Source organism: Xyrauchen texanus, chromosome 17 (assembly GCF_025860055.1).
Source record: "Xyrauchen texanus isolate HMW12.3.18 chromosome 17, RBS_HiC_50CHRs, whole genome shotgun sequence".
Classification (NCBI taxonomy): Eukaryota; Metazoa; Chordata; class Actinopteri; order Cypriniformes; family Catostomidae; genus Xyrauchen; species Xyrauchen texanus.
The window spans coordinates 5,087,466-5,108,496 of record NC_068292.1 but is presented as its reverse complement, the minus strand read 5'-3'; the positions used below and the strand labels follow the sequence as shown (position 1 = coordinate 5,108,496).

Below are 21,031 nucleotides of genomic sequence, written 5' to 3'. Positions count from 1 at the left end.
GAATTATATATCGGCAAAACCTACTCTCAATCCATTTCCCTCATTCTTCATTCATATGTGCTTATTCCCAAGGTGCTCATATGTCTGCTTTAATTATATCATCTGTTGTGAGGAAAACCCAAGGTTATGCTTAACTCTTTTATTCTTCCAGACCATAATCACTCAAGTTTCTTGAGGAGTCTGAATCTATTTAATTTCTCACACTGGATGGCCAAAATAAAGGTTGTCCCTGTACTCTATATATCCCCCAGTCCCTCACACGCACACTTCTGACAACCGTAGACTACCTTTTAAAGATTTCTGGGACTTGGCCCACAGCTGTCTTTCTCAGAGTCTGTGTCCCACCGCATTTCCCATTTCTCTCTGGCCTGAGGGGGAGTACACGCTTCAACGAAGTTCAGGAGGGCTGACAGAGAAAAACGAGCTGCAGACAAGGTGTAGACAGGTGACCGCAGGACTAAGCTTATTAAGAGGACCGGGGCCACAGAGACCAACACAACTTTTTCACAAGTTCAAATGTGAAGCAATACACCCTTCAGTTAAACCTATAGGATATTTGCAGAGGATTCAGTGTTCTGAAATGAAGATCAAAATACAGTCTGATGATAGTTTGAAAACAAATAAACAATGTAAAGCACTAGTTTGTTGGACATTGTTTTTTCTTAGGAATAAATAGCAACACAATTTCCAGTCCATTTTAACCCAAGATAAACATTATCAATAACAGCTTAGTTGAAATTAAGACAAGCTTTTGTTTTGTTACAAGGAAAAGTAAACATTAACTGTACTTTCTACATTTTCACATCTACAGCACTTGTGAAAAATAGTGTCCATGTTGTGTTGATCCCAAATATATTACTTATAGCATACTTACAGTTTTAGTTATTTGATGCTATAAAAACGGTGCTGTGACATCATGATTGACAGCTGTGATTGACAGGTTCTCTGAGCAAAGTAGTCACTGAAGCACCAACTGACTTTTTTTCGGGATCTTCGGAGGACTGAGGAGATTGGAACTTTAAATTGAATATCAAAATTACTATAATTAATTATTTCAATTATTTTTTGCGATTGATTCAGCGAGAGTGAGGGCAGGGCCTTGATTTCGCGGCTTTACTTCCTGCTCACTACTGTGCAGGTCTGGTCCCGAAATCGTAACTGTGCAGACTCAAGTCCCAAGATGTCTGCGCCATATTGGGACACTGGCGGCTTCAGTTCTCACCAATGGAAAAGAGCGAAGGGGCGTCGTCCATCTTTTTTAGTCTATGCACTAATGCCCCTAACCCGGTTCAACCCTCTGCTCATCAACCCTCATTCCCTTCACCTGTGCATAGGCCTATATAAGTCTGTTGGTTTCTCAGTCAGGTGTTCAGTCTTGAGCCTTTGTACCATATACCTCCCGTGACCAGCTCTCAAGTAAGGCGCATCCTTGTTGTACTTATTGACCCTTGTGTCTCTTTTGTTTCGCAGTTTTGTGGAAGCTCGGCTTTCCCAGTTTAATGTACTTTGCTAATTTCTACAATTAAAAGATTAGATATTTAGAAAATTGCTCTTCTGCTCCTGAGTTCAACTATCGGGGAGTTAGCTCAGTGGTAGAATACCAAACACTTGAGCAATACAGACCCGGGTTCGATCCCTGCCTACGGCAGCCCTGTTACACGTACCTCCCTAACCTGAAACTTTAACCTAATCTAGCAATCAATAGTTTCCTAAAAAAGCAAGTGAGAGGTTAACAAAACAGAAATCTTCCCTCTTAACTAATATTTAAACCTAACAAATAGTGTCCTAAAAGCAAATAAGAGGTTAAAAAAACAGACATTCTTACGCCCTGTCTAAATGCAACGCCCTTGAGGCTGTCTGCTGTACAGGGAATGTTCTATACTGCAAGAAAATAATGTAGCTACTTTTAGTAAACTACTCCCCAACACTAATTAAAACCTAATACTGTAAATTTCACAAGTTTTGCTTTAAAACGTACTTGTGCTATCTGTACTATAATATAAACGCTACATAGTTAGACATTTTTTAACTGTGGCTGAAGTGTCAAAACAATTTTGGGGATGAGCCTTAAGCAAAAAGCATATTGCAAATTCAGTTCCCAAATTTAACACAGCTTCACTGGGTCAACTAAGAATCTAGCTCCTACTTTAAATTTCGAAGCAACAGGTTCTAAGAAACTTCATCAGATAGCGTTATATGAGCATGTATCACTTTCAAAGAGTGTGAACTCACTTGTTTGAGGATCTGTGCAGCCATTATGTGGCTGCAGTCGAAGATAATGCGAAACTCTCGGCTACGTTTCATCTCCTTGAGCAGAGGCCTGGTGTCTGTGGTGTCTAGAGGGAGCTGTCGGATCTTCAGTCTGATGTTATACCTGGACGGAGCCATAATTAACTCCTGAAGCCTGATTAATCCTGCACAAGAAGAGGTCAGGGTAATTTAACTGCATACAACAACATCAGTATGCTAGCTAAAGGTGTTTTTTTGGAACACTGTAACTGATTTGTTGTTGGTCCAGGGTGGATTTCCAACTCTAACTAGCTTGACCAAGATGGTTTTTCAACAACCAGGTTTACCAGTTGGTCTACCAACAGCTTGGACCAGATAATGAGCATAACGGCCAGCTTCCAACTAGAAACCGTGTAAAACCAACTACCATCTTGTCAAAATCATTGTCAAATCTCCATCATTGGATCATCGCTGTCATGATCAAGTGTTAATGTACATAAACATCAATGCTTGGCACATAGTGGTGAGTTTAGTGAATTTTCAATAAGCCTAAGTTCCATTCAAAAGAAGAAAAATACATCATGGTCCAAGCAGTTTGGACAGGTGGTGTGAATGACAAAACTGCCAAATTGGAAAGTCAGCTCTGTCAGGGGCAAATTAATTCCATTGCAAAGTCTAGTTACTTAGAAGGTATTCTTTAGGCCATTCTGTTTTCCAAAAATAACGACTTTTTCAAACTGCTCCTAGAACATTGGTCTGATTCACATGACATTTTTTCATGTATCATCTAGAGACCCCCCATGACAAAAAGATAAAAATCATACACATTTTTATTGGTAAAATTGTTTAGAAGTTATAAGCCAATCAAATATTTTGGCTGAGGCCCAATTTTTTTTTTTGTCACAGAGGTCTCTAGATGAGACATGCCAAATTTCATGTGAATCGGACCAACGGTCTAGGAGCAGTTTCAAAAAGTTCTTCTTCTTCTTCTTCTTCTTCTTCTTCTTCTTCTTCTTCTTCTTATTTTTTTTTTTTTTTTTGGGATATCTAAAAATGTCAAATGGAATACCTACAACATAACAAGAGCATTAATAATTAAATGACGTTGCCCCTACGGAATGTATGCTTTGTTTCTGCCTAGACACTTTTAGAGAAATAATAATAATAATATTATAATAAAATAAAGAAGATAATGATGGTGAAGAAAATCAGTACATATACAACATGGTTCCAGCACCTTCGGCATACAGTCAATTTAACAGATATATATTTTTTGTTGTTGTTTTGTATTTCAGAATAAATCTGATTTTGTTGCATTTGTATTACATATCTCAGATGAAGTGTTTTCCATTCCCTTCCTTGTCACTGCTCGATTTATTTGATTCAAACTGTTTCCAGTACTGTATATCATTGCCTGAGGACTCATTCTGACAACGAGGGGGAAATTAACAGACTTGAGCTTCTTATCACTGAAATACAGAGTCTAAAATACACTCTTAAAGGCGACAGGGACTTTAGTCATTGTGTAGCATTTTACAATGACACACTTAACAATAAAAGCTTTATCTCTCACCTGTGCTGTCATCATAAACCACGGTGGCTGTTTTCCACTTGAGAAACTGCACCAGGTCTAAGATAGCGTAGCTGAGAGAGGAGTAATCGGGGTACAGGTTGGCATAAAATGTGTCCCTGTTGTCCATAGGATGGTGTTTCCATCGTACTTGTATGTGTGGTACTTCCAGGGCATTGCAGATGGACTGTACTGCATTGGATGAGGAGCTATGAGATGGTCCAAATATGGCAACGACACCTAAAGACAGCTGGTCACACGCTGGCGAGAGCAGAAGCCAGGTCATGTGGTAAGAAATATCAAAATGGAAATGTCACTGCATATGGAATTTTGCTATGGCCAGCTTTACAAAGCTGTGGTATGTTATGCTAGGTAGAATTTTGTATTACTATTATTATAGCCTATGTACACAAGTGTTTCTAGATCAAATCATGTAAAACAGTTTAGCAGATTGAGGCTGTTGGTAATTGATCGTAACCAAACAACAGCATTAAATGGTCAACGTGGAATGGTCGAAGTCAACATGAAATGGTGTTCACAACCCATTTTACTCAATGTAATATGGTGTATTTCCAAATGAAAAAGCACATTCAAATAAAATTAGTTAGACTTGATTATATCCATGGAGAATTGATAGAAGGGAGGATTTAAAAAATAAGAGGGCTTGGCAGCATAGAAGTTATTACATTTTGATCTTTTGATGAAAGATTATGAATGCAACAGTTTTCATTTTCACACATTTAATTTGTTGTGAATTTTTTTCATATTATTCTTTCACAGATGATTCTTTCCGAATAAGACTGCTTATACTTCGGTAAATAGGGTTTTTATTTCATGTTGACTTTATTGTGGATTTGGTCTTAGAAACATTAGGTATAATGTAAGCCATATCATCAACAAATGATACAAACAATCCAAAATCTACTGTGTGTCAAGAACTGACCAGTTGCCACAAATGTTCATATTCTCACTTCAAAGCACTCACCTTTTCTGGAGGCTTCAAAGCTATCGTAGATATTAATCCTCTGAATGTCGTACGTTAACGTTGTGTTGGGCAATAATGTCCTGTTTCTGTTGATATTATTAACTGCAAATTTAAAGGCCAGCTCCTCTGAGCTCACCAGTGCCACAGGTCCATCGGTTTGTTCAAAAATCCCCCCTGAAAAACAACAAGAGAAATGAATTCAGTTTCAAATTAACCAACGCTGAATTTGGAGGAGCACATTCAAACCTCTGGAGGTATTTTGCAGTTAGATCTGCTTGTGTACTTAAATAACCTCTATTCGATCTGCTCAGTAGAAAGAAAGTGTCTCTGACAGTCACAACTCAGGCTTTTAAAGTTCAAGGCCATAATGGAGATGAGTGGAGTGAAAGAGACAGAGAGAGAGAGACAAGTAAATGGCCTCATCAAAGGTACTTTGTCTCCTTAAGGCCTGCAGGTCACCTTCTATTCACTAAAATATTTTCAAAAAAATAGGCCTACTGTATAGCTTTCTGGACAGGAGTGTGATAGTTTGAAAGTTTGCCACTTTCCAAAGTTATTAACATAGCATGAAATGTAGTCCATTTTAAACATATCAAATATCCGTATCCCCAAAATGATGGTTTTGACCTGTCTTACTGTACCTTCTTCAGTTAAAAGTGTCCAAGCATAATTATCAGTACCCTTTCTAGAGCATGATCAGGAAACATGTCAATGACCTCATTCCACTTTCTCAATTTTTGTTGAATGTATTTCTCAATTTATTATGAACCATTTAACCCTGTTACCAAAGTCCTTTATTTGATCAGCATTTGTGGTATAATGTTGATTACCACAAAAAAATTAAATAATGGTATATGCTATTTACGCCCCAGTGCAAATAGTGCCAGGTATATTCTGCACCCCGACCCTGGTGCAAATAATGGTAAATACTAATTGCACCCTGCTGCACATAGTGTCAGATACTATTTGCACCCATTTTTAAATACTACCATACAGTATATGGGTATCACTGCAGTGTGTTTATTGTGTTTATTTAGAGTCCCACAGACACACTACATCAGGGGTGCCCAATACGTCGATCGCAAAGGCAATGCTGGTAGATCGCACAAAATGTAAATGTACTTTCGATAAATTGTAATAAAAATAAATATAATGTCTTTCCTTCTTTTAGTTTCTGTCTGACTTGCACTTGACGAGTAAATATTGACCAGGCGAGGTTTTGTTTATTCAGTTGACATGACAACTAGGTTTGCGCATACGCACCTTCCAAGGACTTCTGAGAACAGACTGCGAAATTGCGATGCTACTGCCGGATTAGGCAAAACTGAATGGAATCAGACAGTTTTGCCTAATCCGGCAGTAGCATCGCAATTTCGCGCTCTGTTTCAGAAGTCCTTGGAAGGCGCGTATGCACAAACCTAGTTGTCATGGCAACTGAATAAACAAAACCTCGCCTGGTCAATATTTACTCCTCATCAGAATAAGGTAAATGCCCTGGCTATTGTAATCTATTGTGCTGTAGGTGTTTTGGGTTTAGTGTTAAAACTGAATGATATCAACATTGAACATTATTATATATTTTTTTATTAATTAGAAGATGAATTCCATGTAGGGATACATGCAGCAGTACCAACAAGCATTTTCTTATTTTAAATGAAAATTATTTTTTTTGTTGGTAGATCTTATTGAGTTGGTCATTTAAAAGTAGATCATCACAAAACAAAGTGTGGGCACCTCTGCACTACATTAACCCCTACCCCTAAACATAACCTTAAGTTTACCTTAGAGAAAATAACCTTGGTTTTACTACAGTAACATGGTTTCACCATGGTATTTTTTGTAAATTTACAGTAACCACAAAATTACCCATGGTTACTATATTACCACTATATTACTGTACTAACATTATGGTTAATTGCATTAAAACTATGGTTTCTGTCAAAAAAACATGGTTACTACCAGGGCCGGATTAACATAAGGGCTAGGTGGGGCTGAAGCCCCAGAGTCCAATCATGAAGGGGGCCCTGTGATTGTTGCGGAGGGCAAGAGTCCTTCATTACTGTTGGTTGCATTCTTGATTGACAAGTCATAAGTGTGTCTGTATTTAACGTTAAAAATAAAAAGAGATGATTGGAACACTTGCCTGGCAGTTTTCATATATTATCCAATGAATATCACTTTTCAGTTTTTGTAATTACGTTGGGGATCACCTCTTTCTTTTACCCATTGATTTGTCGGAAATGTAACTAGAACGTGTAGAAATACCAGAGTTCAAAACATTTCAAAAAAGTGAGAGAGCAGTCCGAACTCCCGGGCATACCATGAGCACTCTGACTGACTTGAAAAACATTTACTCTCAGAATATTTCAGCAATAATGACTTGTGTCCCGTCTTTCTGTTGGCTGTTTAAAAGAACTAGCGCTGCCCGATTCATGAAGTAATTATTAGTTTGTGTCGGTTCATTTCAGTGAATTGGCCAAACAAGCTTGCAAAACTGCTGAATCAATTCGCAATTCAGTCCAGTTCGTTTGGACCACTCTCTCACAGAATCTTTTGGAGCGGTTTCTCACTCATTATCGGGATTAACAGTATTGGGATATTTACGAACACGGGGAACAAACAGCACTGGATAAAGAGGATATTTACCTACAATCAACTGAAACAAAAGGCTGAATTTTGATAGGTAACATTGAGAAAGGTCAGCAAGGTCAGAATGTGTTTTTGCGTCGCGCTCATGCTGTTTTCTTATAATCGTTTACCATGTAAACTTTCTCTAGATGACGTCTTTTGACAACTGTGTCACTTTTCACTGTGTTTGATCATCTCTCACTGGAGCGCAGCATTTTACAGATCCGTGTGAAGTTAAAAAGAACTGTTAAAAACCGTGTCTCGAGACACCTGCGTTCTGCTCTGTTCATTGCGCTGCATCTTGCTTTTTTAGCGCGAAGACTCGTTTGACCAGTCTTTAAGAAATGTTTTAGCCAATAGTGCCATGAATGCTACACATGCTCGAGAAAATAAGATAAAAAAAACGTTTCTCTTAAAGTGTTTTTGCAAAAACAAACATTGTTTGAAAGAAAGACCATCTAACGGTAAGATCCCCTCTGCACTTCTGAGTTGTTTTAGAACCGTGTTTGCAGTGATTTGATTTCTGGTGTTATTGTAATTATGTTGTACATAATGTGTCTGGAATAGATATTATGCTTACTAAATGCTACTCTGTTGCGTGCTTGACAAGCACTGCTTGTGTGAAATGCAGTTTCAAAGCAACAACAACAACTCTGTAGCAAACCATGTGAGATAGACTACCAAGATAGGCCATAAGGGGGGCCCTTTGGGTTTCTATAACCCCAAGGCTCCTGTGTGTTTTTAATCCGGGCCCGGTGACTACATTACTATACAATCTACACACAAGCGATGCGAAGCCGCGGGCGCGATCGTCAAACCCTGCCTCCGGATCAAACCCATCTCTGTATAGTGAGACAGACTAATGTCTTGTAGCAGTTTCCCCCCTCCTAATGTTGTAATTTGTGTGTAACCGTGATTTTCCCGGTTATGCATAATAACTTTAATGCGATTTGTATTATGCGGCGTGCATAAGAACAGCGCATTTGTCTTTTCTTATATCCCGCCCCTCAGTGTTCTGTGGTTTTGTTTATAGCCTATCAGCGTGCATTTGTGGGGTATATTAGGGTGGCTATGTGCCGCCTAGATGCGCGTCATGGTCTAATGGCCTCCCCCTTTTCCGGTATTGGGCGTTTCCGCTCAATAGCGTTTGTTTGCGTGAGGCTCGTATCGAGCTTCGCTGGCCAATTGCTGCCTTCCTTCAGTCAGCCGTTCCATACAGCCGTGTGTGTGCGGCTGTAATTATGGCTGTAGCTTCAACACTTTTGATGATCTAATCTGCTCACCAGAAGGTGTCTGTCTGGATGTAAACTGCAGGGATGAACTACGCTGATGTTTTGTTTTCTGTTTTGTTATACATTTTTGTTTTGGTATGTTTACATTATAAACTCTGTCTCTGGCTTCAGAAGTGCTGTTTCCTCTCTCACAGAGAAGTGAGATCCATCCTCTGTGTGTATCCTGAGCCACCGAGATCATTAGAGTTTGGAAATTATGGTGTTTTGTATTCATTGAAACCATTTTAATTTGTTATTGTTTGTGTGAAGTTGGTTCTGGTATGGTGATTTGTCATTATCTCTGCTCTTCACTGACATATGTGTTGTATGTTGAAAATCAGTTTGACTTTTTGTTTTTTTTTATGTGTATTTACTTAATTTTCCCTTCTGTGTTCTCAGGAGCTGAAAGCCCAGTGCAGGAGGCTAGCTGTTCCCCTCACTAAATGGTGGTAGTGCCCCTTTCACCTGTTTGTGTGTGTGTGTGTGTGTGTGTGTGTGTGTGTGTGTGTGTGTGTGTGTGTGTGTGTGTGAGAGAGAGTGTACACTTGGGGGTGACGTGTCTTTATCGTGGAATTGCTGCCCCCGGCTAGCCTTCCTGGTAAGCCTCAGCCCTTTGCGTCAGTGTATATGTTTTATGGGTGTGTGAAGCCTACTACAAACTACGCAGTTGATTGTGGTGCTCATAATTTTAATACACTTTTAAAGGATGAACCGAGCATTCAGTGCCCATTATGATTAATCTGTATAGATAAATAAAATAATTTGTACTTTGGCATTCTCCAAAGTATCTTTGGTATCTCGCCCTCTTGTCTTGAAACAACGAACCTGTGTGCCCTTTTCGATTTGGGTTATTATTTCCCTGTTAAATACAGGTTGGCGTAGTCCGCTCATTTATTGTCATTTTCATGGCGGCATCAGCAGCATTTCCCCCCCCCCCTCGGCTGGTGCCGCCGCCCTATCTATCCTCGACCGGCCGTTCCGCTACATCTGCAGTCCTAGACATTCACTGTGACCAAATCACTGTGATGTAATCAACATTTATATTAATTTGTATATGTTACTATTAAGTAGTATTAAAGGAAATACTAAGAGTGGAAACAGAAAATGGGATGGAAAATAGAGTAGCACAAAATGTGGATTCGAACTGCGGTTTGTAGGATGACACAACGCATTCACACACCTGCCATGATGGAGTAATACCCTAAAAACTATGATTTAAACAACTTTACAGCTCAGAAAATATTATTTTAGAAGATTTCATGTTATTGCTCATTATTAGCTTTACATTTTTACCTTTTTAAGGGTTTTTGGACCTATTTTGTTCCCTGTTTGTGGGAAGCGCCTTTTTACAATCTGTTGAGATTTTGCAAAATGCATTTTATGGCCAAGAAATTCCCCAAATAGAAGAGTTGGAGAAGCAAATTGTTTATTGACTTCTATGTGCAATGGAACCCTATCGAAACAATCAAATTATAACCATTTTCAGCCCTTGAGGATTAATACTGTTGGACCTGCTTCACCTTCTTTCAGTATATCTCAGCAATATGACTGTTCAGCCAAAAATGAGTGAGCTGAGAGAAATATTGGAAGACCAACGTTTGTTAGATGTACAGAATTCAATTTAACTTATCATATTCTGCTATTTGGGATTTAAAATGTTATTGAATTTGATACACTGTAAATCAGATAAACACACATAGTCCAAACACAGAATCACCCGTAGTCTTCTTTAACATTCTAGTGTCAAATTTCCATTGCCTTTAAAAACTGTAGCAGCTCGATCCATGAACGCATGAATATTTAAGAGTTCTTCAGTTAGACCCTCAACAGAGGTCAAGAGCACCCTGAGCATCGCAGTTGGTCTCCCAGAAGGGAAAAAGCTCAAGTATGAGACTGCAGGGGAGATCACAGGCCTACAATCCAGAGAGCAACATCGCAGCCATCGAGCCATACACACTATTTATGACTCCAGCACCGCTTGACTTCTGAAGAGCCATGATGCTTAAACTCCCTGGAAAGAGCCCGACGCATTAAAATAAATGAATCCTGCCGTTTTGTGGGGAAATCTCATTAGAGTACATTAAGTAATTGCTGGAGTATATACTAATTTGACTATTAAGAGGATAAAATGTGCATTGCTCGGAAGCACTAAAACAGATTTAATAAAAAGGAGATCTGCTGCTGGGAGGAAGAAAAATGCCCCGCGTCGCTCTGCAATGAATTTCTATTGCTGTTATTTCCAGATATACAAGCCATAAAAAAATGCTTGTGACTCCATCAAACCACAGAGAAGAAGCTTTGTTTTAAATCAGAAGAATCTCTACAAATAAATCGGCACTCTAGGGCTAGACGATATAGCTGAAAAATGAATACCGTATTTTGATATTATTGAACCTTTTATTCAATATTCAATATATATCTCTGATCTGAAATGGCCAAAGAGGGTGATTTTTGTATTTTGTATTTTTTGTCATCTGAGCACCTTAAAATTGTGGTGTTTAAAAAGTATGAAAGAATGGGTTGATATAGGAACATTGTATTACGTATGGATAGTAAATGTTTTTATAAATGCATATGTGTCATGTATGTAAAATTAAGCAAAGCAAATGTTATTTATTTTTTCTTAAGTTTGATTCAAATCATTTATTTGTTAGGGTGAAGTAAAATTTATAAATGTTATATAGCCATATTGTGCTTCTTTTCTTTTCTTTATATTTTCTTTCTTGTTGTGAATAGGACTGTACATAAATAAGTATTTAAAGAGAGAATATAAATCTAGAGAATTAAAAGTGTAGGCATAATAAGCTTTGGCTTCAGCTTTTTCCTTTTCATAATTTCAAGAATTAAAAAATAAATAAAAGATTATGTTGGATGGATTGAGTTGTCAAAAAACGTTGCTTAACTTACTTTTCATAGTTACAACAATATTACTATCATACAACCACAGTCAAACTGTATTGTATTTTTATAGTAAAAACATAATAACCACACCATTATGGTTTTATTCCAATTGTTTTTGTATTCCTGTAGTATCACTATGGTTTCACTACGAATTTCAGTATTATTTATTACCATGGTAAATGTATTTCGTGGGCACGCAAAACCATGTTATGAAAAACTATTCCCACCCTGTCCTTTAAGAGACTTCTTAATCGTTTCAACCAAACAGCCACTGTAGCCAATCAAATTCAAAATGATTAAAGGTGCACTAAGTGAGGTTTTAGCTGGCTCTTACTCGTCCCATCAGTCCCAGAAGTACTTGTGATTTTGGACTCTGAACTGACACCGGTTTTCCTGGATACTGGAAGATTGTTTACTAACTGCTGCCGCATCACACCAAACATGTTTGTTTATCTTCTCTTTTGTTACTTTTAATCTGTTTTTCTCCATCTCGTACTGCACACATCCCTATTGTGGACATTCTTGGATTTAATCCAAAATATGTTCTTGTACTGTTGAGTGTTGGACTGTGACCAGACACCTGCAACAGGCCTGAAGGACGTAGTTATTTTTGTTCCATGACTCCCTCTTGTTTGGACATTTTATCTTTCCACATGCACTCATTCTGGTGGATCACACTCCTGCTGATACACACTCCATGTCAAATGAAACAGTTTTAATTGGGTTACTGATATGACTGGAGTCTTCATCTAATGTGAGTGTACATCATTTTCAACATATTTCGAAATAATGCTATTCATGTTTTTATCTGTGTTAAAAAATCTTTAATCCAAAAATACAGTAAAGAATAACCAAGACATGCTTTCTTTGCTAAATAAAATAAAACAAAAAATATATATTTTTCATTTATATATGCATCAACATAACAATTGGTGTTACCATATAAATAATTACAATAATTTAATAACTTTTTCAAAGTAGTCAAAGTAGTGTAACACATTACATTTTAAATTCTTGTTATCAAATTACCATAACTGAATATCAATTAAACTACTTTTAAGTGCATTACTTGGGTTATACATAATTCTAAAATAATATTATTTATGTATTTATACATTCAAACCTTTAATTATGTTCATATATACATCTGAAGGGTGTGTGGGTCTGCTAATGATTCATTGTAAGGGAGAAATGAGTGGATGATTCACATTTGACAAACAAATGAAGACATTATTTTAAATTTGCTGAGCAGAAAGTAACTTAAATCTAAAATAATAAGAACTGTGATTACATTTCGATGAAGTAATTTGTAAAATAATCTGATTGCTGTTTAGGAAAGTGATTTGTAGTGGATTACTTTTTGAGTAACGTACTCAACACTGAACAATACCCAGTAATATCCATCAATATTTTCATTATTAAACAAATGCCATGCGGAGACTGCCGTTAACATGTTTGAGTGGTAATGTAAACAAATGAATCAGTATGAAACGAAAAGCAAATGAATTGAACTTACCAACTCTAACGCTATTTTTACTGAAGTTTAGCGAAACTATGTATGAATCAGACACTATAATTTAGCATCTGTCTTAGCACTCTCATATTCGCGAGTCAATGTCTAATGATATGCTCTTTTGGAAACTTAGTGGCCAAATAAAAAAAAGCATTAGAATCATTGAGATATTCATGATGTTGTTTTTATATCATGAATATCTCAACTAGTCTGCAACAAAACCCTGTTTCGAAGTTTGGTGATGACTGATGCTCTTCTAGTGTGCGCACATGCGAGACACCTTGCGACTAGTCACAGGCCCAACAATACCTTTCAGACTTGCTTGAAATCTAGACAGTCTGTTATCAGATGTGTGCACTCCTCTGCTAAGCAAGAGAGCAGCAATGAGCAATAGCCATCAGCTAACGGCTAACAGCTTTAACAAGCTAGGTGCTGCCCTAATCTTCCTGAACACTTTCTCATCCACATTTTTTATAGGTCTTTTTTTTTTATACTATTGTGTGCAAATCAGTGCAAAAACAACCGCTAGCCCAGCTTCAGTGTTTGGTGTTAATGACTTTAACGGCACAAGATATTTATGTTGCAATACGGAGCACTGCAGCTCTTCGCTAAATAGGGTCTTTAAAGGGCCAAATGTAAATTAAGCTGTTTCATTTGATCTGTGATTTCTTGCACATCTGTAACATCAGCCAGTTTAAGTTGTGATTAACTTGTTTCCTGATTTGAAACAGCCTTACAAAAGCAGCCTAATTAATCTCTTGGGTCTCAGCCTGATACAGAAAACATGTGCTCATTACAGCTGCTACCTATACAAAGCTTGCGGATCACTTTACAATCATCTAGTTTTTAAAGAGCTACGAAGTGGGGGCATAAATAACAACACAATTAATTACTGCCTATTACATGATTTCAATGCACCTCTTCATATGTGGCTTGTACACATCACTGCAGTTTCCTGGTGATTTGAACGGTGGAGGTGCAAAACAAAAAACAATGACTTTTATTCCCTTTCTCACAAATCACGAGTAAAACAACAGATTAGCAGTTCATAAACACTTACTTTTTGCCTTGTTACTTACACAATGCTATCGTGTGACATTTATGTCTAGCTGGGAGTCCAGCTAGCCCCTTACAAAATATCTAAACTAGCTGCAAATTTACAGCTTGTAATTTTCACACGCAAATTAGCTTTTCATTCACCGCAAATGTTTGCCAGAAGTTTGCAGCTCTTCACCAGTAGTGGTGAACCTCCGGCAAACCTTTGGCAACAATGGAAAATTTGCCACAAGTTTGCCCCAAAGCTCATTTGCATGTGAACATTATCAGTGGCGAATTTGCTGCAAGTTTTCAGAAATTTGGCCTTTATGCTAGTTTAAGCTGATTTCTTTACAGGGAAAGGTCCTGGCAGATGCTTTGATACATTGCATAGAGAATGATAAAAAAAAAAGATTAAAAAAAAAACATGATTAAATAACATGATTAAAGAGAATTAAACATTTTGGGTGATCTAGAGTGTTTCTCAGTCTCATGCCATCCCAGATGTGTATGACTTTCTAAGATATTTAGGTAAAAAAAATATATACACTCACCTAAAGGATTATTAGGAACACCTGTTCAATTTCTCATTAATGCAATTATCTAATCAACCAATCACATGGCAGTTGCTTCAATGCATTTAGGGGTGTGGTCCTGGTCAAGACAATCTCCTGAACTCCAAACTGAATGTCAGAATGGGAAAGAAAGGTGATTTAAGCAATTTTGAGTTTGGCATGGTTGTTGGTGCCAGACGGGCCGGTCTGAGTATTTCACAATCTGCTCAGTTACTGGGATTTTCACGCACAACCATTTCTAGGGTTTACAAAGAATGGTGTGAAAAGGGAAAAACATCCAGTATGCAGCAGTCCTGTGGGCGAAAATGCCTTGTTGATGCTAGAGGTCAGAGGAGAATGGGCCGACTAATTCAAGCTGATAGATGAGCAACTTTGCCTGAAATAACCACTCGTTACAACCGAGGTATGCACCAAAGCATTTGTGAAGCCACAACACGCACAACCTTGAGGCGGATGGGCTACAACAGCAGACGACCCCACCGGGTACAACTCATCTCCACTACAAATAGGAAAAAGAGGCTACAATTTGCAAGAGCTCACCAAAATTGGACAGTTGAAGACTGGAAAAATGTTGCCTGGTCTGATGAGTCTCGATTTCTGTTGAGACATTCAGATGGTAGAGTCAGAATTTGGCATAAACAGAATGAGAACATGGATCCCATCATGCCTTGTTACCACTGTGCAGGCTGGTGGTGGTGGTGTAATGGTGTGGGGGATGTTTTCTTGGCACACTTTAGGCCCCTTAGTGCCAATTTGGCATCGTTTAAATGCCACGGCCTACCTGAGCATTGTTTCTGACCATGTCCATCCCTTTATGGCCACCATGTACCCATCCTCTGATGGCTACTTCCAGCAGGATAATGCACCATGTCACAAAGCTCGAGTCATTTCAAATTGGTTTCTTGAACATGACAATGAGTTAACTGTACTAAAATGGCCCCCACAGTCACCAGATCTCAACCCAATAGAGCATCTTTGGGATGTGGTGGAACGGAATATATATATCTGTTGGTCCTTCTTGCAAGTAATTGTTGTCCAGAACTTGGAAGCTCCAAAAAGCAGCATGAAATTAATCCATATGACTCAAGAGGTTTAATCCATGTCTAAAGAAGCGATTTGAAAGGTGTGGGTGAGCAACAGATTAATATTTAAGTCCTTTTAACCACAAATTCTCCTCCATGCCCAGTATGCATGAATAATGTGAATCACCAAAAACAAAATTAAGAAGAATGTGAAAGTGAAAGTGGAGATTGATAGTAAAAAAGGACATAAATATTGATCTGTTTCTCACCCAAAACTATCATATCACTTCTGAAGACATGGATTTAACCACTGGAGTCTTAAGGATTGCTTTTATGCTGCCTTTATTTGCTTTCAGGAGCTTCAAAGTTCAGGCTACAATTCACTTGCATTGTATGGACCTACAGAGCTGAAATATTCTTCGCAAAATCTCAGTTTGTGTTCAGCAGAAGAAAGTATGTCATACACATCCTGTAAGGCATGACTGTGTGTCAATCATGAGAGAATTTTCATGTTTTGGTGAATTATCCCTTTAAAACTTTGCTCTATAGAATGTATTGTATTTAATGTATTGCACTGAGGAATGTCGGCATCATCAAGGAAAGCCTTTTATTGTTACAGTGTGTTTCTACAACAGTACTGTAATCAAGAAAGGAAGAACATGCGCACAGTGTATTTCTTTATGACTTTTCATAGTGTTACGACTGCAGTGTATTTCTAAGAATAATCCATTAACGTGCAAGGAAAGTTTGCAGCTGCGGGTCAACTGATGTCGGTTCAACGGTCTGTCGGTTCTGTTGGTCCCTCATTCCCAAATATACTGTACCACCATCAACGCTTGTATTCACACCCCAGCGACCATGCACAGCTTTGCCAAAACCCCAACAATGAGACAGTATCATTATGTTTTGGATGAATGTGCTTTTCTAGAGGGAGCTCTTTTGTAGCACACCACTCCCCTGGTCGCCTTCCCAGCATGCCTGTGAATAGATTCTGTACTGCTCCCTGAAGCTAGAGGTATTTTGCTACACAATGGTGGAGGAGAAAGCAACAGACAATGGCCCATGCTAAACAATTACGGCAAACAACCAGCATTGTGCACAACATTGTCCAATTAAAGGACATAGCACTGGACTGTTATCCCATTCCATCTGTATATTCTCCAGAGAAGTCACAGTCTGTGACACAGTCTATTCCTGAATATAATATAAACTGAATCCGCCAATACAGATGATGTTGACTTTCAGTATGAAGATGACAAAATGCAAACTGATGAACACATTTCTGGCCTAATTACTTAAAAACAATACAAATGTTCTAAAAGAAAAGAATCAGAGTTTGTTGATAATCTTTCTCTGTATAATGAGTGTAAGATAGTGGCTCATGCTTGTGTTATTTATTTTGTCAATTTCATTTTGGTTTTTGGACGATGTTCAGCATACTTATTTCGATGACATTTAACTTTGGTAAGGATTTATAAAGGGGTTCATTAATGACTAATAATTAATTTACAAATGCATTTTATATATCACTGATATACAGTTATATATATATATATATATGCATAAAAGGAGTGCCTTTAATGCATTACCTGCTAAACAGTGAGACATTTTACCTCACACCAGGGCCGTAGCAAGGATTTCTGGGCCCCTTGACTTTATATTGCTTCATATAAAAAATACAGTTTAAAAATTGTTATGGGCCCCCCTGGACTCGTGTGCCCAATAGTTTCACCCCAATAGTTACGGCCCTGCCTCACATGGTTTATATATATATACACACACACACACACACACACACACACACACACACACACCAGCTAGTTCCGGTCCTGGAATCTGATTGGACGAGAGATGTTCTATGAATACTGATGGTGTCAGTTTGTATCACTCCGCTTGTAAATTTACATACATTTTTTTGACATTGCAGATTTTAGCCAGCAGGTGGTGGCAAAAGACCATTTTATTGTGTAATATGAGCCAGATAGGTGACGTAAAGTGAGTCAGTGTCAGTCAGTGTTTTCATTCATCAACACTACATGATTGCTTGTATTACTACTACAGCTAGGAAATAACTTTAAACAGCTTTAAATTAACAACTTCAGCATTAAGGCTCATCAAAGCTGAGAGACACAACAGACTGATTAATTGTGACTGCACTTTTATGACTGTACTCAGTTTTTCATAATGTTTTTTTAACATTTACTTGTTCATTGAACTGTTGTATATAAGCAATATCACACTCGCAATCATGCTATATGGCCCTAAATCAGGACTGCTGTGATTATCTACGGCCAAATCACACTCTTGCTCATGTTGCTTTATACAATATTATCACAGTATATTATATTATTAGTATATATTAAATAAATCAAAACTGCTTTAATTTACCTACGGATGAATCACAGCAGTTCAGATGTATGTATGAAGTTAATTAATTAATGATACAGCATTTTTACAGTAAATGCATTTAAAATCATTGATATACAACTATAACAACTTTTTTTAAAAAAAATGGGTGGCTTTCATGCAATGCATCCTAAATAGTGAGCATTTTAACATACATACTTTATAAATACACTTATTTGCACATTAAAAACAAAGAGAACTAGTCATAATTTAAAAAAATGAAAGTTACACTTTACCTTTGGTAAGGGTTTATATAGGGGTTCACTAATGACTAATTAGTCATTTATAAATGTTTTATAAATTATTGAAATGCAGTTATAATGACACTATCAAAAAGGATGACTTTCATGCAGTACCTTCTAAATTGTGAGCATTTCAACTAGTGGAGCCATTATCTGTCTCTGTATCTGTTCATATAATAATAATAATTCATTATATAGCGCTTTACCAGAGTTTAAAAACACTGAACATTTTCAAATTTAGCACAGTTTAAAGCAGAAGAAGAAAAAAAGTGATGGAGCATGTTTCAGTTTCTTGTTTTACATAAGCAGGAATATTGCTATTAAATTAATACTCTTTGGAGCATGTAAACCTTTATGGGGCATTTTAACTTTTTTTTTAAATAAAAAAAAACAATTAATTAATAACCTTAATCGCTGATGTGAATAGAAATGATGTCACCTTTAAAAAGGACAGACGAGCTCCAATGTGAAATCATCACTTCAGGAATTTAACATGGCGCTCCGGTTTAGGCTGTAAATAAACACATGGGAATCACGTTGAATCGTGTGATACATTAACATAAAAATGTCAAGAAGTGGAAAGTGTATATGATGTTGTATCTAAGTTAATACTACACTTGACTGCAAACTGAGTCGAAAACGTGCCCATCCGATCTGAAATCACAACGTGCACATTTTCATTCATAAGGGTTACACTTCAGAAATATTGGCTGCACAGATTCTGAAATTTATTTCTCCTTGAGCTTCTTAATCAGTCAAATGTATACTTTGTATATTATTCAGATGAATCCATTATTTGTTTGAAGTCATTATCCGTGCCTTTACGAATAAGCGATCCGGCTTCGGGCACATGTTATACATGCTTAATAAATCCACCCGTTTATACTTAATATTACCATATATTTATTTATTTTTGGTTAATAAGTGTCTAAAATGTAAAAATGTATTATAAAATTGTTGTGTATTATAACCATGCTGTTGTACTGAATATAAGCATGAGTAATTACTTGCAGTCGAATCCCAGCCGTGCTCATATTCATGTGATATAGCTTGTATACTACTATATCACTTACATCATTTTTCAAAGACCAATTTTGGGGTAATTTATGCTGTAATTATAATAATTTGTAAATCTATATTGTAAAAATGAGACAAACTAACATTGTTTACTGTGCACATTTTTTCTTCATTATTTGATCTCTGTTCAGAAAAAAAGCCTTTATTTATTTTTTTTTTTTTTTGCAATATGTATTTTTAGGGCTGTCAAAGTTAACATTAAGATATTTGCTATTTCGGTTCAATCCAATAAAAAAATAAAACATTAACTTAATTTAAATATTATAACTGTTTCATTCTGCGTTCAAAAGACTGGTCGGAAATCAATAGATGTATTTGCCTATTTTATTGTATTGACCGTGATTGCTTTTAAAAGCAAAACATTTCAAAACAAAATCAGCATTTCATTTTGTGAAAATATATTTGGGTTTTAATACAATGACAATATAAAGGCCAATTATATCATTTGGAAATATTTAGGAAAAACAACATGTCTTTTCGATGTAATGCTTAATAAAAAATTTAAAACAGTAATATTACATTAAAATATATAGCTGCCTTTATTTCTAAAGAAGGGGGCCCTTCCCAAGGGTATCGTCATATTTGGGGGTCCTATGAATCAAAGAGTTGGAAAAACCCTGTCTTAATATATCAAACCCATGAGAAGAGTGAATGGACTGTGGGGACTATAGACATTCAATGTATTGTTTTATTTATTTATTTATTATTATTATTATTATTTTTATTTTTTTTTACTCCCTGAAAGACAGAAACAACCACACAAATAGACCTGCACAAATAAATAAATGTTGAAAAGTGAAAGAGCCAAAACATTAATAAGCTCATTAAAATGAGCTAAAGGCATAACATACAGAAACATCCTCCGCTTTACGGCACAAAAGCGTATTTCTGATGAAAAACACCCTCCGTTCGCTCTAACACGACAAAAGACGTCTTCACTTTTTACAGCTGCTTATCTCTGTTGCGTCTTGTGGAGTTTTAAAGTGGGGTTTTGATTTGTTACAGAGCATTTCAAATTACCATAGAAATGACAGCAGCCAATCAAGCACAAGTTTAAGTCTGTGGTGATAAAGAGGCATAAATTAAGATCCGGCCCCTCAGACGCCATCAAAGACTCAACGCTCTCATTTATTCTGTATGACTAGCAATATTCCTATACCTTTCAGTGTTGTGATATCTTCTCCGTCAAATAGCTGTCAGGTAACAACACATTTGTAAAATCTAATTTTATGCTCAAGTGACTCGCCCTCTCAGCTCTGCAATTTATCACAGCGTTCATTCTCCGTTCCTCCTCCGTGTTTCCATGCAGCTCTCCGTGTAGCTCACCTTCCAAAACAAGGATAGATAAAACAAAGCATTTGGGGAATTCCTGTTTATTCTGTTTCTTCCTTTTATGCAGTACCTTTATTTTATAAAGATGTGAAAGAAATATGTTCTGGTCCAACTCAGACACATTAGTAATTATAATAAATCATGAATCAAATTCACAGGATGGAAATTAAGGGCTAAGATGGCCTTGTCAAGAATACTTTTTCAATAATTATTCAGTATATTTATGTATAATTTTTTTTCTTTTT

At 37.0% G+C, this 21,031-nt stretch overlaps 1 protein-coding gene across 1 annotated transcript in view; it reads right to left on the bottom strand.

Annotated features, from left to right (window-relative positions):
• Nucleotides 1–21,031, bottom strand: part of grik3 (glutamate ionotropic receptor kainate type subunit 3) — a 227,024-nt gene that overhangs the window by 109,530 nt on the left and 96,463 nt on the right. Inside the window, exons 2-4 of the mRNA XM_052146972.1 lie at nucleotides 4,785–4,958; nucleotides 3,803–4,060; nucleotides 2,233–2,414 (exon numbers count right to left, since the gene is read on the bottom strand). Coding sequence (XP_052002932.1) covers nucleotides 2,233–2,414; nucleotides 3,803–4,060; nucleotides 4,785–4,958 — 614 coding nt within the window. The remainder of the gene's footprint in view (nucleotides 1–2,232; nucleotides 2,415–3,802; nucleotides 4,061–4,784; nucleotides 4,959–21,031) is intronic.